The sequence below is a fragment of the Ptychodera flava genome, chromosome 6 (assembly GCF_041260155.1).
Source record: "Ptychodera flava strain L36383 chromosome 6, AS_Pfla_20210202, whole genome shotgun sequence".
Lineage (NCBI taxonomy): Eukaryota > Metazoa > Hemichordata > Enteropneusta > Ptychoderidae > Ptychodera > Ptychodera flava.
In genome coordinates this window covers 11,612,525-11,632,279 of record NC_091933.1, presented here as the reverse complement: position 1 = coordinate 11,632,279, position 19,755 = coordinate 11,612,525, and the positions used below count along the sequence as shown (strand labels likewise).

Here is a 19,755-nt window from a genome sequence, read left to right as displayed (position 1 = left end):
ATATCACCATCTAAGGAGTCAGAAGAGTCTCAGGCAGTCCACCATCATATTCAACATCATATCTTACTACAGGTAAAACATACACTACACAGAAGCAAAAGTAAATGTTTTGGTCATACAGGCTCGAGTTTAATGCCAGGAAAGCCTGAACAGATGAAAAGATGAAAGGGTTTTGCTAGTATTGCGAACAAACAGAACCTTTTGCCGTGACAGCGATTACATTTGTGTGAAAAAAAATGGGATAGAGGGCGCTGTGTTGGCAGCCAGTCAATGATTTTGTACGCTCATGAAAATACTTCATGCATGGAGATACCAAAAGACGTACCTCTTTTGGTACCTTCATACTTTTTGGTAGATTTATGCAGAACCAGTTGCTCAAAATTCATGAAGATGTCTATGAATACCCTAGGATGGTGAGTAACCTGACTTTTGCCGTTGGAGTGTTGCTTTTGGCGGGATATGCGTATAATTTTTCATTCTGCTGAAGTTCTACAGAAAGGACCAGGAAGGACATTGCAGTTGACAACACAAAGAACCTGACCTGTACGGATGAATTTGTTATTCAAACGAAAAATTGCATACGTTTAGGACATATGGAGGCATTCCAAGTGCGCTCTTTCAAAAGTTCAAGAAAACTCAGTATTCTGAAACGATACAGGGGCAGACGAGTCGGGAGAAAATACATAGAAAGATCTTTTAGTATGGATAATGGCAAGATTCTAACTCCTTTGATGTACCTTCAATTCGAAACAAATGTCAACATTTCCGAGAGTGTCTTGTAGAGAACAAAATGAAATATGCGTTGTCACAGAAACACGGCTAACGGAACACGACACAGCTGTTAAATCCATTCGTATGGACAGGTGGAGGAATAGCAATTGTATATTGTTAGGATACGTTCAGCGTTGAAAGGTCCAGAGCAGGGTAAGAATGTTCTTTTGAATACGCAGGACGGACTATACGCCACAGAAATGACAAGGTGAAGTTGGTGACAATCTACAGACCTCCCTACTCGAAAACTCACCCAGCACATATCAATGTCTTTCTAAATGAAATTGATATTTACTTTGATTGTACTGAACCCAGTATCATTTGTGGAGATTACAACATTCATTTGAACGACGTTAACGAACAGGCTGCTTCTCAGTTCATTGGCATTTTTGGGCCCCGGCATCGCTGCTTGCAGCTATATTTAATGTTGTAGTTTCTCCAAATGAAATGACAAGCATTCTTAATGATACTGAACAATACGGCAAATATCTCGCGCTTGTGGTCATAATTATTTTCCTCTAAAATTTAGTTGTGATTTCACTGTAACGTACGTTTTAATTGACCTACGGACAAACAAATTTTGTTTCCTGATAGTATACTTTTCAACAGTATAGGGAATGATTTGAGAAGCTCACATATACGGGTCTACAGATATATATTAACCTTAAACCGTTCAGCTGTCTACTTTATTTTACATGTATTTTCAGTATAAAATAATTTACTCTTTTTGCATCGGAACAGAATGTACATACATATTGTGTAACGGGTAATTCATGTTCATTAATGAGGCCAAATAAACAAAACTGTTTGTTTCTGGTAATATTAAATATGCCTCCGAAAATTAGGGCATGTAGGCCTAGGTCAGGATGATTTTTTGCTTTCTTTTTTGTTGGCTAAGACAGTAAACCATGGTAAAATTTAGAGAATTTACTCGAACTTTTATATGAATATGCGACAAAAATGTCCAGGGTCGGCATATTTTTCTAGGATAGGTCGGATTACTGGAAACACATATTTTTTTTTAATTTGGCCTAAGGTAAATGGAATTACTGAGCGGGTATGACATGTCTCGTATTTCATCAATGCACGCAGGGCAGTATCTGCACTTCATTATAATTATGCTTCGGCGCACAGCAACCTGTGTTCATTGATTAACTTTTGTTAATTACGTAAATATCCGCTTCTTTTGTTTCGTGTATAGTGAAAACGGAGATCGGTCGAACGAAACGTGTGTTTAGAAGCGTTTTAAACATTCGCAAAACATACTTTTACCAATCCAAAAAATGTCTCTTGGAACGCACAATACTCATTCTGAACGTGAACCACCGAATGAGATTCACAAAGCATCAATGAAACGTATATTTCACAAAGTCAGGGTAAAGTTGATTTTCATAAAATGACATGGATACGTAGACAGGATCCCAGCCCTGGGGCTTGATTCTCTCATTCAACCGGAAAATGGCGCAACCACACGGGCTATACTATTTCCACTCCGAAGACCTAGGACAACAACTTCCTCGATCAACATTCTCAATGCGAAGTTGACTATCGACTTCGCTAATACTGATAGTAAACGGAAATCATCATCAGGTCGCCTTCGTCTTTGTCTGCAAGAGAAAAGAGAAAAAGGTTATGAAAAAGTGCAAATTATCATAATTTCAGATGCATGTACTTTCATCGTTCTCTTCTGAGAGTACTGACTGTCAAAAATTGAATAGAATCGAATATCTCTGTGAGTTCACATAAGTAGAGCAGAGATTAATGTAGTACACTGTTGATAAGGGACCTATCAGTTCGACGGTATTTCAAAACCCCTTCGTCCAAAGCCAAAAGACACATCGTATACTTGTTTCATAGGTAAATTCCAAATTCAAGGTGAATATTGAGACTTTGATTAACACACTAGGTAACGGAAATTGAAGGTCGCGCAAGTGATATTGCTTTTTGGTGGAAAATCAGCGATGAAGTGGGTCTCACTGTCTATCCTGACAACGGTACAATTGAAGTCATTGTAGTGGTAGAAGTATCGCATTCAAATGGAGATAGTCAATAGAGCCTTCCAGAAGCTTCAATTTCACGTATCACTTAATGACCATAGCCTTGGTGACAATTTTATTTACTGTAATAGTCCTTGAAGGATATTGCTGTCACAGCAAAGTTGTGGAGGGGGCCATTCATTTCCTGAACAACCGTATCAATTTTATTGAAAATGCGGTGTAAGTAATAGACGTGCTTTCAAGACAATTTTGTGAGTGTTCTTGCTCGTATAAGAGAGCTTAATTTGCCATAACCTGTGGTTTTATTTTGCAAATACATATTCAAAAGCTAGAGAATTGAAGTCGGTTAAACCGAAAAAAATTCGTTTACACTGCCAAATTTAGTAATGTGCATACAAAAGTGCAAGCAATAATAATTTGCAATAGACTGCTCAGTGACCTATATCATTTTCTGCTTTTCGCAATGTCTATAGATTTTCAAATTTCACTTTCCTGCAGTTCACTAAGTTCGATGTAGACAAACAATAGAAGATTCTTAAAAATAATTTTTCAATGCAAGAAAAGCGATAGACGTTGAGCTATATGTCTGCGTGACTTGTAAATGACGCAAACGTATATGTATACAGTATGTTACTTGTCATACCGTGGTTGTTCATCTTTGCGTCATGACAAAAGGCCCTGGAATTAACGCAACAAAGCAGACATGGTAATAAATCCACACAGCAAATCCAGTGCAACGTAATCAAGTGTATTACCCCTATTTGTAACAATCAACCCTATTTGTAACAAAACCTAATTTTCAAAAAACACTTGGCCGTATTTGTTGAAATCTTGATGAAATATGCATATTTGTATTTTTGGGAACGATTTTCTTTTTTTTCCTTGTCGAAACTCATTTTTTCTGAAACTGCTCGTCAGATTAAATTTCGTTGTGCAGTTCCTAGGGATAAGAGGCCTACTCGTAAGATATAATCAAGTCGTGCAGATACATGCCAAAAGTTTGTTTCGGGACAATTTTCACCAATTTCGGTCAAAAATGTCAAAAATATTGTTTTCTGACAGAAATCATACTAACCCTTAATGGGGTTAACTTTTGTTACAAATAGGGTTGATTGTTACAAATAGGGTTGACATGTCAACCCTATTTGTAACAAAAGTTAACCCCCATATAGGGTTAGTATGATGCAAATATGTATATTACATCAAGATTTCAACAAATACGGCCAAGTTTTTTGAAAATTTGGTTTTGTTACAAATAGGGTTGATTGTTATAGATAGGGCTGATTGTTACAAATAGGGTTGATTGTTACAAATAGGGTTGACAGTCACCCCTATTTGTAACAATAACCCTATTTGTAACAAAACTTAACCCGATATAGGTTTAGTATGTTTTCTATCAGAAAACAACATTTTAAACATTTTTGACCGAAAATGGTGAAAATTGCCCCTAAACAAACTTTTGGCAGGTATCTGCACGACTTGATTATATCTTACGAGTGGGCCTCTATCCCTAGCAACCTGCACAACGACATTAATCTAACGAGCAGTTTCGGAAAAAATGAGTTTCGACAAGGAAAAAAAGAAAATTGCCCCTAAACATGCAAATATGTATATTTCATCAAGATTTCAACAAATGCTGCCAAGTTTTTTTCAAAACTAGGTTTTGTTACGAATAGGGTTGATTGTTACAAATAGGGTTGACATGTCAACCCTATTGTAACAATCAACCTATTTGTAACAAATTGTCCCGAAACAAACTTTTGGCATGTATCTGCACGACTTGATTATATCTTACGCGTAGGCCTCTTATCCCTAGGCACTGCACAACGAAATTTAACTTAAATTAAACTTAACCCCATATAAGTTTAGTATGATTTCTAGCAGAAAACAACATTTTTTGACATTTTTGACCGAAATTGGTGAAAATTGCCCCGAAACAAACTTTTGGCATGTATCTGCACGACTTGATTATATCTTACGAGTAGGCCTCTTATCCCTAGGCACTGCACAACGAAATTTAATCTGACGAGCAGTTTCAGAAAAAATGAGTTTCGACAAGGAAAAAAAAAGAAAATCGTTCCCAAAAATACAAATATGCATATTTCATCAGGATTTCAACAAATACGGCCAAGTTTTTTTGAAAATTAGGTTTTGTTACAAATAGGGTTGATTGTTACAAATAGGGGTAAACATGTCACCCCTATTTGTAACAATCAACCCAATTTGTAACAAAAGCAGTTTCAGAAAAAATGAGTTTCGACAAGGAAAAAAAAGAAAATTGCCCCAAACATACAAATATGCATATTTCATTAAGATTTCAACAAATACGGCAAAGTTTTTTTGAAAATTAGGTTTTGTTACAAATAGGGTTGATTGTTACAAATAGGGGTAAACATGTCACCCCTATTTGTAACAATTAACCCAATTTGTAACAAAAGCAGTTTCAGAAAAAATGAGTTTCGACAAGGAAAAAAAAGAAAATTGCCCCAAACATACAAATATGCATATTTCATTAAGATTTCAACAAATACGGCAAAGTTTTTTTGAAAATTAGGTTTTGTTACAAATAGGGTTGATTGTTACAAATAGGGGTAATACATGAAGCACAAGGATAACTCCAGTAGATCTGGAAATCCTCTCTATACGAATGCGCATGTGCACCCACCGGATGAACTCCAACTGGAGGCTGTTTCCTCAGTACTGTACATGATGACCGATGACGTACTCGCCGACGCGGGTAACCAGCCACACCCGGGCGTTGTTGCTCCTGTCACCAGTATCCAGCCTGACCAACTGGCACAGGAGTTGGCGTCAGCTTCAGTCGCCGAGAACCCTTGACCATCGCTATTCAAGAAGATGGGGCGAAGACTTACGAATTAGTTGAAAGTCCGTCACTCCGTTTCGCAATAAACATTTTACTTACGTTTGTTAGTACACAACATAATTTATTGTGGATTTTTATTCTAAACACTCTACATTCTTTGTTCTATCTTGACCTGACAATGATTATCACGACTGATTACATCTATCTTTCGTTTAATTAGCTATTTATCGAATTAGAAAACTATGCAATGAATCTTTTGGAGAGTCAATGAGCAAATAATTTTTTAAGTTCCTAACACCGAACATTCAATCAAAATACGCAGGTATAACGAAAGACGGCGAGATTTGCGATAAAACAACATTATTATCTTCGTGACAGTAAATGTAATAAGATTACGTTCCCATGGAGTCTGGTAAGTACATGTTACAAGTCACGGTTAGCAAGATTACGGCTCATTTAAACAATGCAGAATGCGTGTGACGGGGATTGCGTGAAAAGTACCGCGTAAATTAAAGGAGAGAATACGATGAAGGAAGATCTATGGTATTGCTCAGTAAGCTCTTTACGACTTATCGTGACGCAGATAAATTCGAAACCTCCATTTGTCAATCACTCGATCTACACAGAAGGACTCATCTGGAATGATTTAGGGTTTTGATGTCATAAGTATTATAAAATGTATCTAAATGCCGCACTTTATCATCATCTAATGTCGTAAACCCATGTTGGTGAAGTTTACGAATCGACAACATTCACACACACATACCTACCCAACTACCTATACCTACCTACCTACCTACCTACCTACCTACCTACCTACCTACCTACCTACCTACCTACATACATACATACATACATACATACATACATACATACATACATACATACATACATACATACATACATACATACATAGATACATACATAGATACATACATAGATACATAGATACATAGATACATAGATACATACATACATACATACATCTACATACATACATACATACATACATACATACATACATACATACATACATACATACATACATACATACATACATACATACATACATACATACATACATATTGCTGAGAGCGTTTACTTGTGGTACATCTCTTTGTTAATGTCACCATAACTCACTGTTATTCCTAAACCAACGATCATAATTACCCTGCACTGTGATCTCCAGACATGATTGCTCCAGTGTCATCTTTCAGATCAAGCCAAGAGGATGACAAAATCCGACTTGACGTCAGCCAATCGGTCTTATTACTTCCAGAACCATCGAAGGCTATTGTCGCCACTTCTACCCCGTCTTTAAAAATTGACAGTTTGACCTGAGAACAATTGAGAAGATACATCGTGACTCTTTCCCTTTTTGACTGGAATATTGTATCCGGTAAACAGATGAAAATAATAGCTTATTTGAAAATTTAGCCATTTAAATCTTCGATCTGCAGCATATCAACGTATAGGATTAAGGTTTAATGTAGATGCTGCTGTGTTGAATTCTGGGTTTTTCAATCATTCTGTTACATTTGCACGAAATTGTAAATATTGGACATGATGTTACGTTTGTTATTACAATACTTCGGTTCAACATATGTTTGGTGGATATATCGCGTTATAGAATTAATGTTAGAGTCTTTTTTGTTGGACTTATCGAAGTAGAAAAGGTTCTGCATCGAATTTCCGCGTGACATGTCTTGCGCAACATTTGGCGCGCAACGGATACAGCAGTGTCAGCCAATCTCTTCATCGGTACATTTGTGCACAAAACACTATTCTATGCCACTTTGTTTCAGTAAAAACTCACATATTGAATGTACAGGTCGACCCATCGGTTGATGACGTCATTGACATAATTTTCAGTACTGTTGACCCCGACTTCTGACTTATCACCCACAGCAGTTCCGTCCAACCAAAGCTGATACAGGTCGACATTAGATCGTCCAACGCCAAGGAAGACCACTTCCCAGTCTGGAAGAGGTAACCGAGACACAATGTGGCTGGGTAACTTGATTCACCTGCAAATACTCTAATTTTGTAGATGACAAGATATGTAACCACACAAATAAGTATATCTTCACACAATTTACAAATTATTTCACCAACCAGTCCGTCGCCCGCACCAATACAAGCAACATGTCTGGCATCTGCCAATCCTGAGATAACATATCTGGCAATATTCTTAACAATCAGCCGTCAAATTCTTTTTTTTTTCATTGAAATAATCGTACCAGGTAAGAAATAATAGATGGAACAACATGCATAACATGCAGAGAGACTTTAAAAATGTTCTCATTTTTTTACTCAATTTACCTGGTTCATCGGCGTAAACTTGGATTTCACAGAGGGTCAAGGGTATTTTCTCGGAGTCCGTTCGTTGAACACTGACGAACCGTGCGAAAATGTCACAGTCAAACAGTATCTGACTAGTGACGTTGGGGTCTATCACCATGATAGTTTCGCCACAGACTTCATTGTTTTCGATGGTACTTGACAAACCAACGCGGACTTCCGAGGTGAGTATCCTGTCACCTGCAGAAAGTATCATACAAACCAAGATTGTGGTAAACTCCACAAACGTTAATTTTGTATGCATTTTGAAATATTTTCGTTCTGTTTGTACCATTCTGTTTCTCATTCTTTCCCCAAACTCATATCGAATGTCACATATACGTACTCTTTGTGTGTGTGATGCCAAATGTTTTTATTTTAGAACTGGGTTGTTGTCTGGACTGGTATCCATAATATTTCATACTGTAAAAATTGGTTGCATTGGCAAGGATAACATTTGCAATCCAACACGATTTAGGTAGGAGAAATGCATTTAATTTACGAAATAACAATTATGAAAACAGTATAAACAGCTTTTGTCCCTCTAAAAGTGTGTAAATTTAAATTTATTTCGTTTTGCTTGACAATATGGCTTCCTGGGCCGCTATATCTACTGAAATCTACTAGACATTGTCTGTCGCAGGCCATGGTTGGTCAGAAATGATACAGGTAGGTAAATTGTGGTTGATTTCTGTCTTGCTTCGAAAATTCGACTCCAGTTCAAATTAAACTTTCCTGGTAGCACCCTCACATTTTCGAACTTAAGGGTATAATTTTTATTTTCATTTAATGTATTTCGTCCAAAAAATTTGATTCGAGTGAGTCAAAATATTATGAAATTAAAATGCTCCTTGTATAACATGGAAAACAAGTTAATGATATTTTCGATCCTTTCTAGTGGAAGTTTCTCCCACTTCTTGGTCGCACGAAACTCATGTGACCTTTATTGACATACCAGTGCTAGTGCGGCACTTCAATTCGACTGTGTCTTTGTATTGTGATTTGCTGGGAAACATACGCATCAGAAAAAAGATGCCGTCGAACAGAAAGCGGAGTACAGACAAACACCTACGCAGATACACAGACACACACAGACACACACAGACACACACACTGGCAAGAAACGAGACTGATGAAAATAACTGTCCGAAAACCACTCACCGCAACAATCACCTCTGTTCGTCACATTGATTTTCCTTATCCAATAGCTCTTCAACAGATCGACCTTCCACCATGAATTGAGCTTTTTACGAGTATGCGTGCAGCTTGCCAAAGCGTCCAGTGTTCGCACGAAATAATCAGTAGTGTTTCCATCGACTGCCATTTCGGGGATACCGCCGTACATGGTGGAGCTCTGTAAAGTCGGTTTACCAACAGCAACGTTGGTGTACGAGATCGCTGTTGGCGGCAACGGACAATTCATTGATTCAGTTTAACGAAAGTGCATTTTTATCACGAAAACCCGCAAGTTACGATGTTGTTTTTTCCCCAATTTACTTGGTACGAACTCTTACATTTATCAATGACAAATCACTAGTATTTTTATCACGTTGGAATGGAAATAATATAGCTACGATGACATAAACTGACGACCAACCCAATTTTTTCAAGCAATTTAGCGCCGTAAATCAACTCATTAGGGTCACAGCGAAGTAGTCTGTTAAGGATGTGTGACTGTAGACGCAAAATAAACATTATTGTCATTTTCTTTGTTACGTACGTATGCATTTGCCTTAAGTGGGAATGGGACGGCACGAAGAGTGATATTCTGTGATATATCCCCGACCTACCTTTTTAGAATACAGGAAATATTTTCAAGTTACCCTCTTGATTTTATGCGGATTATGTAAATTGACGAAGAAAGATGGGAACAGTCCTCGACCACTTCATATGGGCAAAAATCTTTAAAATGTCCCTTCCTTTACAAGTGATTTATATATGAAAGCAAAATTAGATAACTGGCCAAGTTGTACAGACATGACACGATATCGTCATCGGAAATTTTTAGAAAATTTCGGATGTTTCCGAGAAAAGTACTCTGTGCTTAAAATAAATTTTCAACATGTCTTCTCCCGCTAAGACCCCAGTTGACATTATAGAAACGTCAGGCCTTCGCGTGCTTGTCATGATCTCTGACCACTTTCAGCTTTGATGCACATGGTCAGATATGTGGCAAATTTTCGGATTTTGTAATGCCAGTATCATGGGCTTAGTTCTAAGCGAAATTCAGTAAATAAACAAAAATGACGATATTTGAATTTCATGAATGTGAAATGTACGAGGACAGATACTCGGATTCTTAGACATTTACAGAACATTTTCAGTCTATCACTTGTGGGGGGTCATGTTTAAGCTGATGGAGCAAATCAAAAATTTTGAGTTTCCCCCCTTATAGTTAACACAGAGATGGCGGCCATTTTGAATTTCCAATGTCTTGATATATTGGGTAATTTATTTCTCTGGTACCAAAGTTTGCACTATGACCCCTGTTTTTATTCTTGATTTCGAAAGGAAATGGCTTCAAGTTCTCTTACGGAAAGTTCGAGCAAAAGTTTATGTTTTTCAATCCCGAGACGCGAACTACATTGGTGAAATTCGAGAAAAAAACACAACATTTTTTCGAAGTGAAAATAATTTTGATACATACAAATTTGTACTTTCACAGGAAATTTTATGCTGCTATAAATGTGGTTGACAATCCTTATTGTTCTAATGTCCTGTCTCCCTTTCAATTCAATCAAAAGCGTAAGAATTATTATAGAAAAAGCTACAGAAAAAACTCTGATCATTGCACCGAAGTTAAATGCGATTCGCGGTTTGTGGTGACTATACTACTCAACAGCTACTTTTTCACTATACTAATTATGTTTGGTATCTCAAACCTTAAAACATTCATTTTACAAAGTTGTTTAGAAAAACTAAAAATTTATAAGTTTCAACATTACAAAAAAGGTAATTTCAAGAAGCAATTGCTTTATTATGTTTGGTATTGTAGAAAATATACATATTAATAATACCATTTCGCAGCTATCGAACGCTTATCATATAATATTATGATATATATCAATTGATAAATAAGGGATGACATTTAATTTATGAAATATTAAATGACATCCCATCCTTTTACTCTCGCTTTCAGATATTATAGCTCTGGCGATTGTTCTCCGGCAGTATTCCAAAACTTTACGATAATGGATCCAAATATTGGATGAGATCTGTCGTCGTCTTCTATATTAATATGTGTGTTCGTTGGTTTTACGCATGACATCATAAAAACTAAAACCATTTTCAGCATCACATCAGTCTGATAAATAAATGAGTCTAACCTGCAGTGGCAATGGCAATTTGAGCTTATCGCTTCAGCCAATAATTGGTCCTGTCCTTTGGAATAAACACGAGCTTTTTTTTTTTACAAAAATGAAAATATGCCACGATTATCTCGAACGATTCATTGTAAGTGTTATTCATTCATAATGACAATAATATTATTTTGTGGCTTTCGATCTTACATCATAAAAAATTACCAAAATTTCTAGTATATAACATTTTCACAATTTTCATATCTGGTCAGATTTGCATACGTTGTTTAAATATGACGTCGTGGAAAAAAACCTGCCCGCTTTCAATTTTATAACTATCCCAACAAGGAACCCCATATGTGATCGTGACATGTGATGGAAATGAAAATTCTCTAACCCCCTTTCTGAGTCTTGCCTCCATTTTGTATGATTATTCACTCTATGGCAGTTCAAATATTAAAGCTCTACTAGATGTATCCTTTCGCATTTTCTCCGATAACATGTTTTGAAAACAAACGCAACTAATGAAAAATGCTTACCGAAGTGTAACACAGAACGTTTTCAAACATTGCGACGAACGCACGACTCAAATTTTAACAACTAAATAATTTTCGAGTTACTATATATAGCCGCTGCAATTATACGCGCGAGTGCCTGACTTTAATCGATCAAAACCATCACCAAGGATTGACTGAATAACACTTTCAAAGACGACATGGTGGGAATCCACAACACCTTTCCAAAGATAAGATGGTATTTTTGTGGTGAGTAAAAGAGATACAGCTATACAGGTAAAGGGTCTTTAAAGGGTATGTTGTCAAACCCCAAACGGTTATGAATGTGACACGTTTCTCCATCGTTTTACCTTTTTCACAGCGCAGTCCTCTGAAGCCATCCGCACAATCACATTTGTATTGGTATGGCAATCTTTCTGATTCATCAGCGCACGTTGAAATCACTGTACATGTACTGTTATTCAAGCAACCATTAACACAGCTGCCAAGTTCATTAGCCTGTATTGGAAGACACAACACAAAGGCCATCTCATACTAAGACGCTTATTTTAGTCACAAACAGTTGTGGCTAAATTATTTCACGTACAAATCCAAGAATAGCATTGTTTATTTTTTGGTTGGTATTTTATTATCTAAATTTTTACCACCTGGTTTCATCTTTTATCACGAGGGAACCGTAGAATGTTTTATTTCTGCTCAGCGAAAACAATATTTAATATAGCAAACGTACAACAAGAACAGTAACCAGATTACTTTGCAGTGTAAACCTATCATTTATATTCTGGTTTGGCCCGGTAGTGATAATCCCCCTGGGGTTTATTGACTCACGTCTAGTGGTTGGGTCAGATAATTCAGTCAAAGAGACAATCGGCTTTATTTACGTCATCACTGTTATTTGCTGCCAATACTTTAACCATACGGTACGCATACATTTCGATGTTTATCACAATGTTGTTAAGGTGTCCTCCAGCCCCATATGTTCAGGTCTTGATTTACTTGGCCCTCTTTTTGTAATGCCGGAAGTTGGACATTTCATAATTTTAAAAGTCAATTAAAGCACCAATGTTTCAAGAATAAAGGAAAAACTGTCAAACATCACCTATAAGGCATAAAGTCGCCATATTCTTGGGCATTTATCTCCTCCCATTTTTGATCTTAGGACTGAAATACATCGAATGGTGAATACGGTTAGCTACCTTGAGGTTCTTGATAAATGATAACGACGCAAAACACCACTAGATCGAAGAGTAGCCGCAAAGAAATATTGACTCACCAGTTGACTGAGAAATTTTGAAATTAGGTGTTTTGGAGATGTTTTGCGCCTGTTACTTTTTTAGGCTAGCAGGACTGTAAGGTTTAAGGAAGGATGCTTCTAAAGACTAAAATCTTATTCATGATAATGATATTTGTAATTAAAATTCTCTTCCTATTGCCACTACACCATATAGAGCAACGTGTAGCCAATCTTCGGAGTCTTTACTGGTCGTAGTTCAATCCCTAACCCGCCAAAAATTAATAAGTAAAGGCTCGTGTTAAGAATGCATATGGGTAAGTAAATTTTAAAATTAGTTAATGATTTGCAAAAGACAGTTTTCTCACTTACAAGTTCGTAGTTTGCGCCAATTTCCATGTAACTATAACCGTCATCAGCATCAAGATCGGATGACGCGATATCGTTGAGTTCGCAGCTACCTCGTTGTTTGGAGAAGTTGACGGATTCGCACCCAGGAGTATTCATGCAAAGATGGCCACAGCTCAAGACCGTGCCTACAGCCTTGGTTTCAAAGTTATGGTTCCGAAGTAGAAATCCGTTCTTCAGAAGTTGCCTGTAAGGCGCTTCTACCGACACGGCGTCTGCAGTGACTGTGAAAGGTGTAAAACCGAGTGGACAGTATCATCAAGATATGCATTGGTTTTCAGCAATGGAGCACTGAAAATTATTTAAATAGTGAAATTCATAGGAGAGCGAATTAATGGGCAGTGTACTTACATGTTCGACGCTGTACTTTCGATGCTAACATCCAAACAGCATAGAGTAGTCCGACTGAGAGAACAAACGTCATGCCCATTTCGCTTGTTTATCGGCCATGTCAATGAAACGAAAAGAAAACACGGTACATATAAACACGGGGGTCGATACCATTGTGTGGTGGGGATCGCAAGAGAATTATCAATAAAAGTATTTGTCTGCTTAATTGCATGCAGTCATCCCGTTAGCACATTCAGCATTCGGTGGAACTATTTTTAAAGCAACAAATGAAATATTGTGTACTTTCTTTTTTTTTTTGTAATTTAAAAGAAGCCATCGGGTGTTAAATCAAGCAAGTCTTGTCTGTAACACAAAAAAATTGAATCGCCCTATAATGCTATTACAAGTGTGAGACGAGTTCATCTTTGGATTTTGCAAATCTTTCGTCCGGGATATTAAAACGTCGGCGACATGTCCGCTAGATCCACCGAGATTATCAGTGACGGTAAATTTAATTTCAAACATTATTTTTCTAAAGGGAAATGACTGAAGACGTATGCCTTTGATGTCTTGCCTCATCTTTTATCTATTTTCACCCGACAGTGACACCGACGTGGCTGAAGAAGAACACAGTCTTGTGGATATCAGCTCCAACTTAACCATATGTAATTGTCTGTTCCGCTCTTTTAAGTGGATCGGATATTGTGTAGCTCCTCAAAAACCACTGGAACTGTTTTTGGAATAATCGGATGGTTATCAAAGGTTGAAGCTATCAACATGTTTTCCCTTTTTTATATATCAAGTATTTTGTAAGTGTAGGAAAATGCTAATTGAGCATCTTTCTCTGTTACAGTTTTGTTTTTGAAGATGAATCTTCCTGTTTAAATTGAAATGCAATACATTTTTTTTCGTAATTTCCAGGGAAAGTTGAGGCTTGTGAAGGTTGAATTAAATTGAAGAGTACATATATGACGTCAAGTATGATTTCTTTTTCACCAAGAGAAACACGATTTTCCAAGTCATGCAATAATCCCATAGTAGATCCAAGAGTACTAAGTCTAGAAGTACTTAAGAATTGTCGTCTGGAGTAAACTTGTTACAACAAACTGCGTGCAGCCAATTAGGTTTCCACGCATCTTGCTTGACAGTCAACACAGTCAACGAAGTTGAATTTTTATGTGTACAGTCTTCCTGCACTTCATATTGATAAAAATGTCTTTGAGATATCGTCATCTTCAAGACAGTGATCTTGAACTGAAGTGAGTATCGAACAAGTTGACGGAGAGGTTCTGTTACAGTGAACTTAAGTGTAACGTCTATTTTATGTCAATTCTGCGTTATCAAAGAGACAAAGGGTTCTGTTCCACATTACTCTGTGACTATTGTTTTCATGTATAATACAGTCGCAGTATACATTTAAAGATAGTTTAACTGCCTGTATTGAAATATTATTATTTGGTTGCTGAGTTTGTGTACATGTTTCTAAAGAAACAGAGCGAAAACGAAACTAACGAAAGTGAAACAAAAAGCAAACAAACACACACGCGCGCATGCACGCACTCTTTGTTGTTGTTGACACCAAATTTTGTTCCGGTCTAAAATTCATTTGTCAAGAGCAATCTCGTCCAATCAGAAGGGCGCATGGTAGCATGATATAATATAATACAGGTTGTACACTATGCACAGTGTAATCCTACAGCCTGACAAAAGCGGGCGGAAGTCACATCCACCGCAAGTAAAGCGACAGGTTTATCTATTTTCATGCAAATTTCAGATGCATTAAATCCTTAAGTGCTGAGATGATTGATTACAGACGTCTCCATCAATATTGGGCTTGGAAACTGAGTCAATTTTAATTGAGGCTAAAGTAATACATCATATCCAGTACATGGTGTTAGGCCTCATAAAAACTGCACTGAAGAATCAGCAGAGCTGTATTTGACGAAGACAGGTTGCACTCGCACACCCATGTGTGTCAATGTCACCGCACTCAGGTATGACAAAGCAGACAGGAGCCTATCATGGTTAAAGCATCTTTATTAAAATTATATGAATCATCTATCATTCAGCACTACATCTACATTTAGTTGACTAAACTTGAACTTGAAGTTCATTACCGCTTCATGAAAAATGCATTCGCAAATTTGAATTGTCTAGATGTTAAAATCTACTGCTTGATTATTATCTGAAGTGTTATTTCTATATAAGAGATAATGGCTAGACAATCACTGCAGAAAGTACAGCGACATATGGTAGTGACACCAAAAGTTGAAAGCGTAAACATATCCACGATTATGAGCAATAAATAAAGACAGCATACACAGTATTGCATATTTCACCATTTGTTGATTTGGTCACAGGTTTCCATTTGCCAGCACTGTGGTGAGTATGGCTCATTGATCAGAATTCAAAATCTTGTACATTATTCTATGATTAACATCAGCCTCAAATGGAGCAGAGACCGGATGGCTCATTTTTATGAGTCTTTTCAAATAGAATAACAGCCAACTGGAGAGTGAGACAGGAAAACATTCTTCATTTTGACATGGGGTTCACATTTTCTTATCTGCTTTGTTCACAGTAAGTGCACAGTCCTGTAAAGTGTGCATGTTGGTTGTCCTTGATGGCTGAATGCATGGCTGAAATGATACAAGCAGGGCACACTGCACTGTCACAGATATATCTGTTTTGTTTGTAAATTTTGCAGGGTACTTATATCAACACTGGTTGTAGCAAAAGCACAGCAATCGGGGAACGTTGATCCATTCTGACTGTAAAAACTGTTGGCTAACTTGGCCTTGCTGCTGTCGATGATTTACAGAATTACATGTAGTTAAAGTAACATTCGCATTCAAACATTTTTTTATCTTAAAATGTTTCAGACTCTCTTATATGCATAAAAAAGTGATTTTCAACAATGATTAAACAGTGCTTCATTTCAAAAATACACAGGAAGAAACTCAGGTCTACTGGCTTAACGGCCCTGTCACAGCTTGGCAATTTAGCCAGCGTATGCCAACATATGAAATATTTGGTGAATACGCTGGCGTACGTCAAATACGTTATGTGTAAGTTTTGTATCAGTTAAGAGCACACTGAAGCACACTAGTATACATCATAGTACTGCAAGGTCTTCGAAAACTATTGTGCATGCACAAAACTTTTTGACGTATGCCAAGCGTATGGCTAATACGTCCCGCACAGGCAGGCCATAAGTTGTAGGTAGGTTATGCGCTAGTTAACACACGTTCACACACGTTACTTGTAAGTTACTCATAAGTCGAAATGCAGCAAGATAATTGTCTATGTATCCCCAAAATGTATTTTAACCTATGAGTACATTACGTATATGTTATGTATACGCCCAAAATTGAAAATACATCATAGTTCAGTGTAAGTTAGCGTTTACAAGAAATTTTGATGCGTCAGGATACGCTGGCTAAATCATCAAGGTGTGACAGGGCCCTAACATCTGAGGTACTCACTTGACTTATCAAAACTTTATTTTTGGTACAGGCTCTTGTTCACTGTCACATGACCATTTTCCCAAAAAAATTTCCTCATATTTTTCACTGCATGAACTCAAACTTCAACCTACAGCTGACATACATATATAACAAAATAACATTTATTGTCAAAAAAAGTCTGCATAGCCAGCACACTGATGATTGTATTTCATTGTTTGGTAAGGTGCCTATACATCTGTGCACATTCTGGTGAATATATCATCTTTAAAGTTGAGTGGAAAAAAGTTACATTTTATGGACGAGAAAACAGACTTAATGGTTCTCTCTTTTGTGAAAATGATTTTCTGAATTCATTGACAAATTACCAGTATCAAATAGAATCAGTGAGTGAGCACTTAAGAATGATAAATGGGTACAATATCTGATATGCATTCTGACAAATAATCCATACTCTCAATGAATTGGCAGTAAACCCGTGATATGAATATTACCATGAGGATGCAAATATTTTTAACTTGTTTACATACAATAATTTGTTACAAACCAAAGAGTATATGATCAGCACAGTTGCAACATTGAAATTTACCATGAGTGTAACACTGTTGTACATCGTTGTCCTAATATACATTGCAGCTACGAAGTTCAAATAATGTTCATTCAAAGCACCAATATTTTTTTCTGAGTTGTCATGAAGGGATGTACATTAGGACTTTTCTTACTTGGCCACTTTTTGTGTAAGAATTCATCATATGATACAAGTGATTTCACTGTGTTATACTCTTGTGGCTAGGTTTTCTCTTTGTAAGATTAGGAAACGTTGTGGAATATGATTGTAAAACATACTTAAACGGGTGTTGAACACGATAGAAACGTGTGTTTGTGTAAATAACAAGTTCCATTATTATGCAAAGTAGAACAGCTATTGGAGTTCAACGAACTTGCAGTTTTGCGAACTTGCGTAGGAGGCAAATTTCTAGGCAATGTTTAAGAATCACTCTGATGTAAATTTGTAACTTCAGACTGTCTAAAAACGATCAAAGCTACTTTGTGCTTTTAATTACAAAAGACGGCAGTGATGTTACAGTTCATCTGAAACGTAAAAGGTACAATAGAAGGTTTCATGTGGATACTATCCACCCAGATCACATAATTGCAAACAAAAAACACACATGTGACTTTTGTGACTGGGAAAACCAGCAACTGTCAAACTTCACAATTTTTCCTGTCACTGCAGCAACTTTGCCACAAGTCTGGACAAAATGAACAGGCGTAATGCAAAACGTTTATTCACGTCCACAAAATCACACATAATACAGACTTTGTCGTAAATAAGCTAGTATTATCTCTAATTGAATACCTACGCTGGCACAATCGCCAGTAAGTTTTCCAGTAACACTGCGGTGTGTCCTGGACTTGTTCTTCTATTTGTTTTGATTTTTAAAAAGATTGAGCTTCAATGAGTGATGTCGGTGTTCATACAATTCCATGAAGGCATAAACACAGTCTAAGGTCGCACCGTTGTGCTTTTGTTTCATAAATAGGAACTCCAATCTCCTGTTTCCATAAACTTTAAAAAAATAATCTTAAACACTTTCTTAGAATTAATCTTAACTACTATAATAGAATATATAATTTAATTTTAACCTTAGGTTTTTTTGTGAATTGTGAATTAATATTGCATAATATGGGTAAGGAGGTAGGTCAGTAGTAAAAATTGTGAACCATTACAACGTTACTTCTTGATAAATGGTGTGCAATGGACCACATTATACAATATGAGATGTGACACACTTTTTCTTTCCCGGCAACTCAAGTTTTCCGGATGATTCAGACGGTTTTACTTGAGGTTGTTCCGGGAGGATTGCGGGTTTGGTGGTCTTCAGTCCATCCGTATCGGAGATGTTGCTGGTTTTGGATTTCTACCTGCGCCAGTGGATTTCGACTGATGACCAGCTCAAGTCTCTCTTCAGCCTCTGCGATCAACGGTACAACCATGCAACAGTCAAAGTCACGGGTTCTTGTGTGGTTGACCTAGGGAGTAAAAATGTGAAGTGATTAGCCCAGGGAGTCAGAACATGATAACATTATTAGCCTAGGGAGTCAGGATGTGATAACATGAGTAGTCTAGGGAGTCAAAACACGATGAAATGATTACCCTAGGGAGCCATGTCACCACAAACTGGTTAGCCTGGTGTGTGAAATATTCCAATGGTTGGCCAGTAAGAGGGTTTTGAAAACAAAGTATCTTGTTTCAGGACAGTAAGCCAGTCAAAGAATCTCGATTTTCATATCAACATGTCATGTGCAGTATTTTCTTGTGATTTTGAAGAAATTGCTCCTTTGCACAGAGGAAATGCAGAATAGTACATCAATGTGAGTTTCTGTGAATAACAAATCTCTGGTAAGAAATCAAATTGTTTTGTCCTGTCAAGAGGATATTCTATACATAACAACCACAAGATGCATACAAATATGTAAAATCATTATTAAACTTTATGTCTTTGTTCTGCAATGGCAAAATTCACATTTGACATCTCTTATGTTTTAGCTAAGAAAGTAAAGTTGTGATTGGT

At 36.9% G+C, this 19,755-nt stretch overlaps 2 protein-coding genes across 3 annotated transcripts in view; both read right to left on the bottom strand.

The window, feature by feature from the left end:
- Positions 1–1,435: 1,435 nt before the first annotated feature.
- On the bottom strand, positions 1,436–13,882 carry LOC139134831 (uncharacterized). Its single transcript, XM_070701893.1, has 9 exons — positions 13,737–13,882; positions 13,350–13,609; positions 12,097–12,244; positions 9,094–9,330; positions 7,915–8,133; positions 7,409–7,572; positions 6,763–6,929; positions 5,434–5,612; positions 1,436–2,378 (listed from the first exon to the last, which is right to left on the bottom strand). The coding sequence occupies exons 1-9, from the start codon at positions 13,813–13,815 to the stop codon at positions 2,329–2,331; spliced, it is 1,503 nt and encodes a 500-aa protein (XP_070557994.1). The 5' UTR covers positions 13,816–13,882; the 3' UTR covers positions 1,436–2,328.
- A 1,852-nt stretch (positions 13,883–15,734) lies between these two features.
- LOC139134829 (glutamate receptor-interacting protein 1-like) overlaps positions 15,735–19,755 on the bottom strand; it is a 46,029-nt gene continuing 42,008 nt past the window's right edge. For both annotated transcript variants that reach the window (XM_070701891.1, XM_070701892.1), the window contains exon 18: positions 15,735–19,213. In XM_070701891.1, coding sequence (XP_070557992.1) covers positions 19,010–19,213 — 204 coding nt within the window. In that variant the 3' untranslated portion in view covers positions 15,735–19,009. The remainder of the gene's footprint in view (positions 19,214–19,755) is intronic.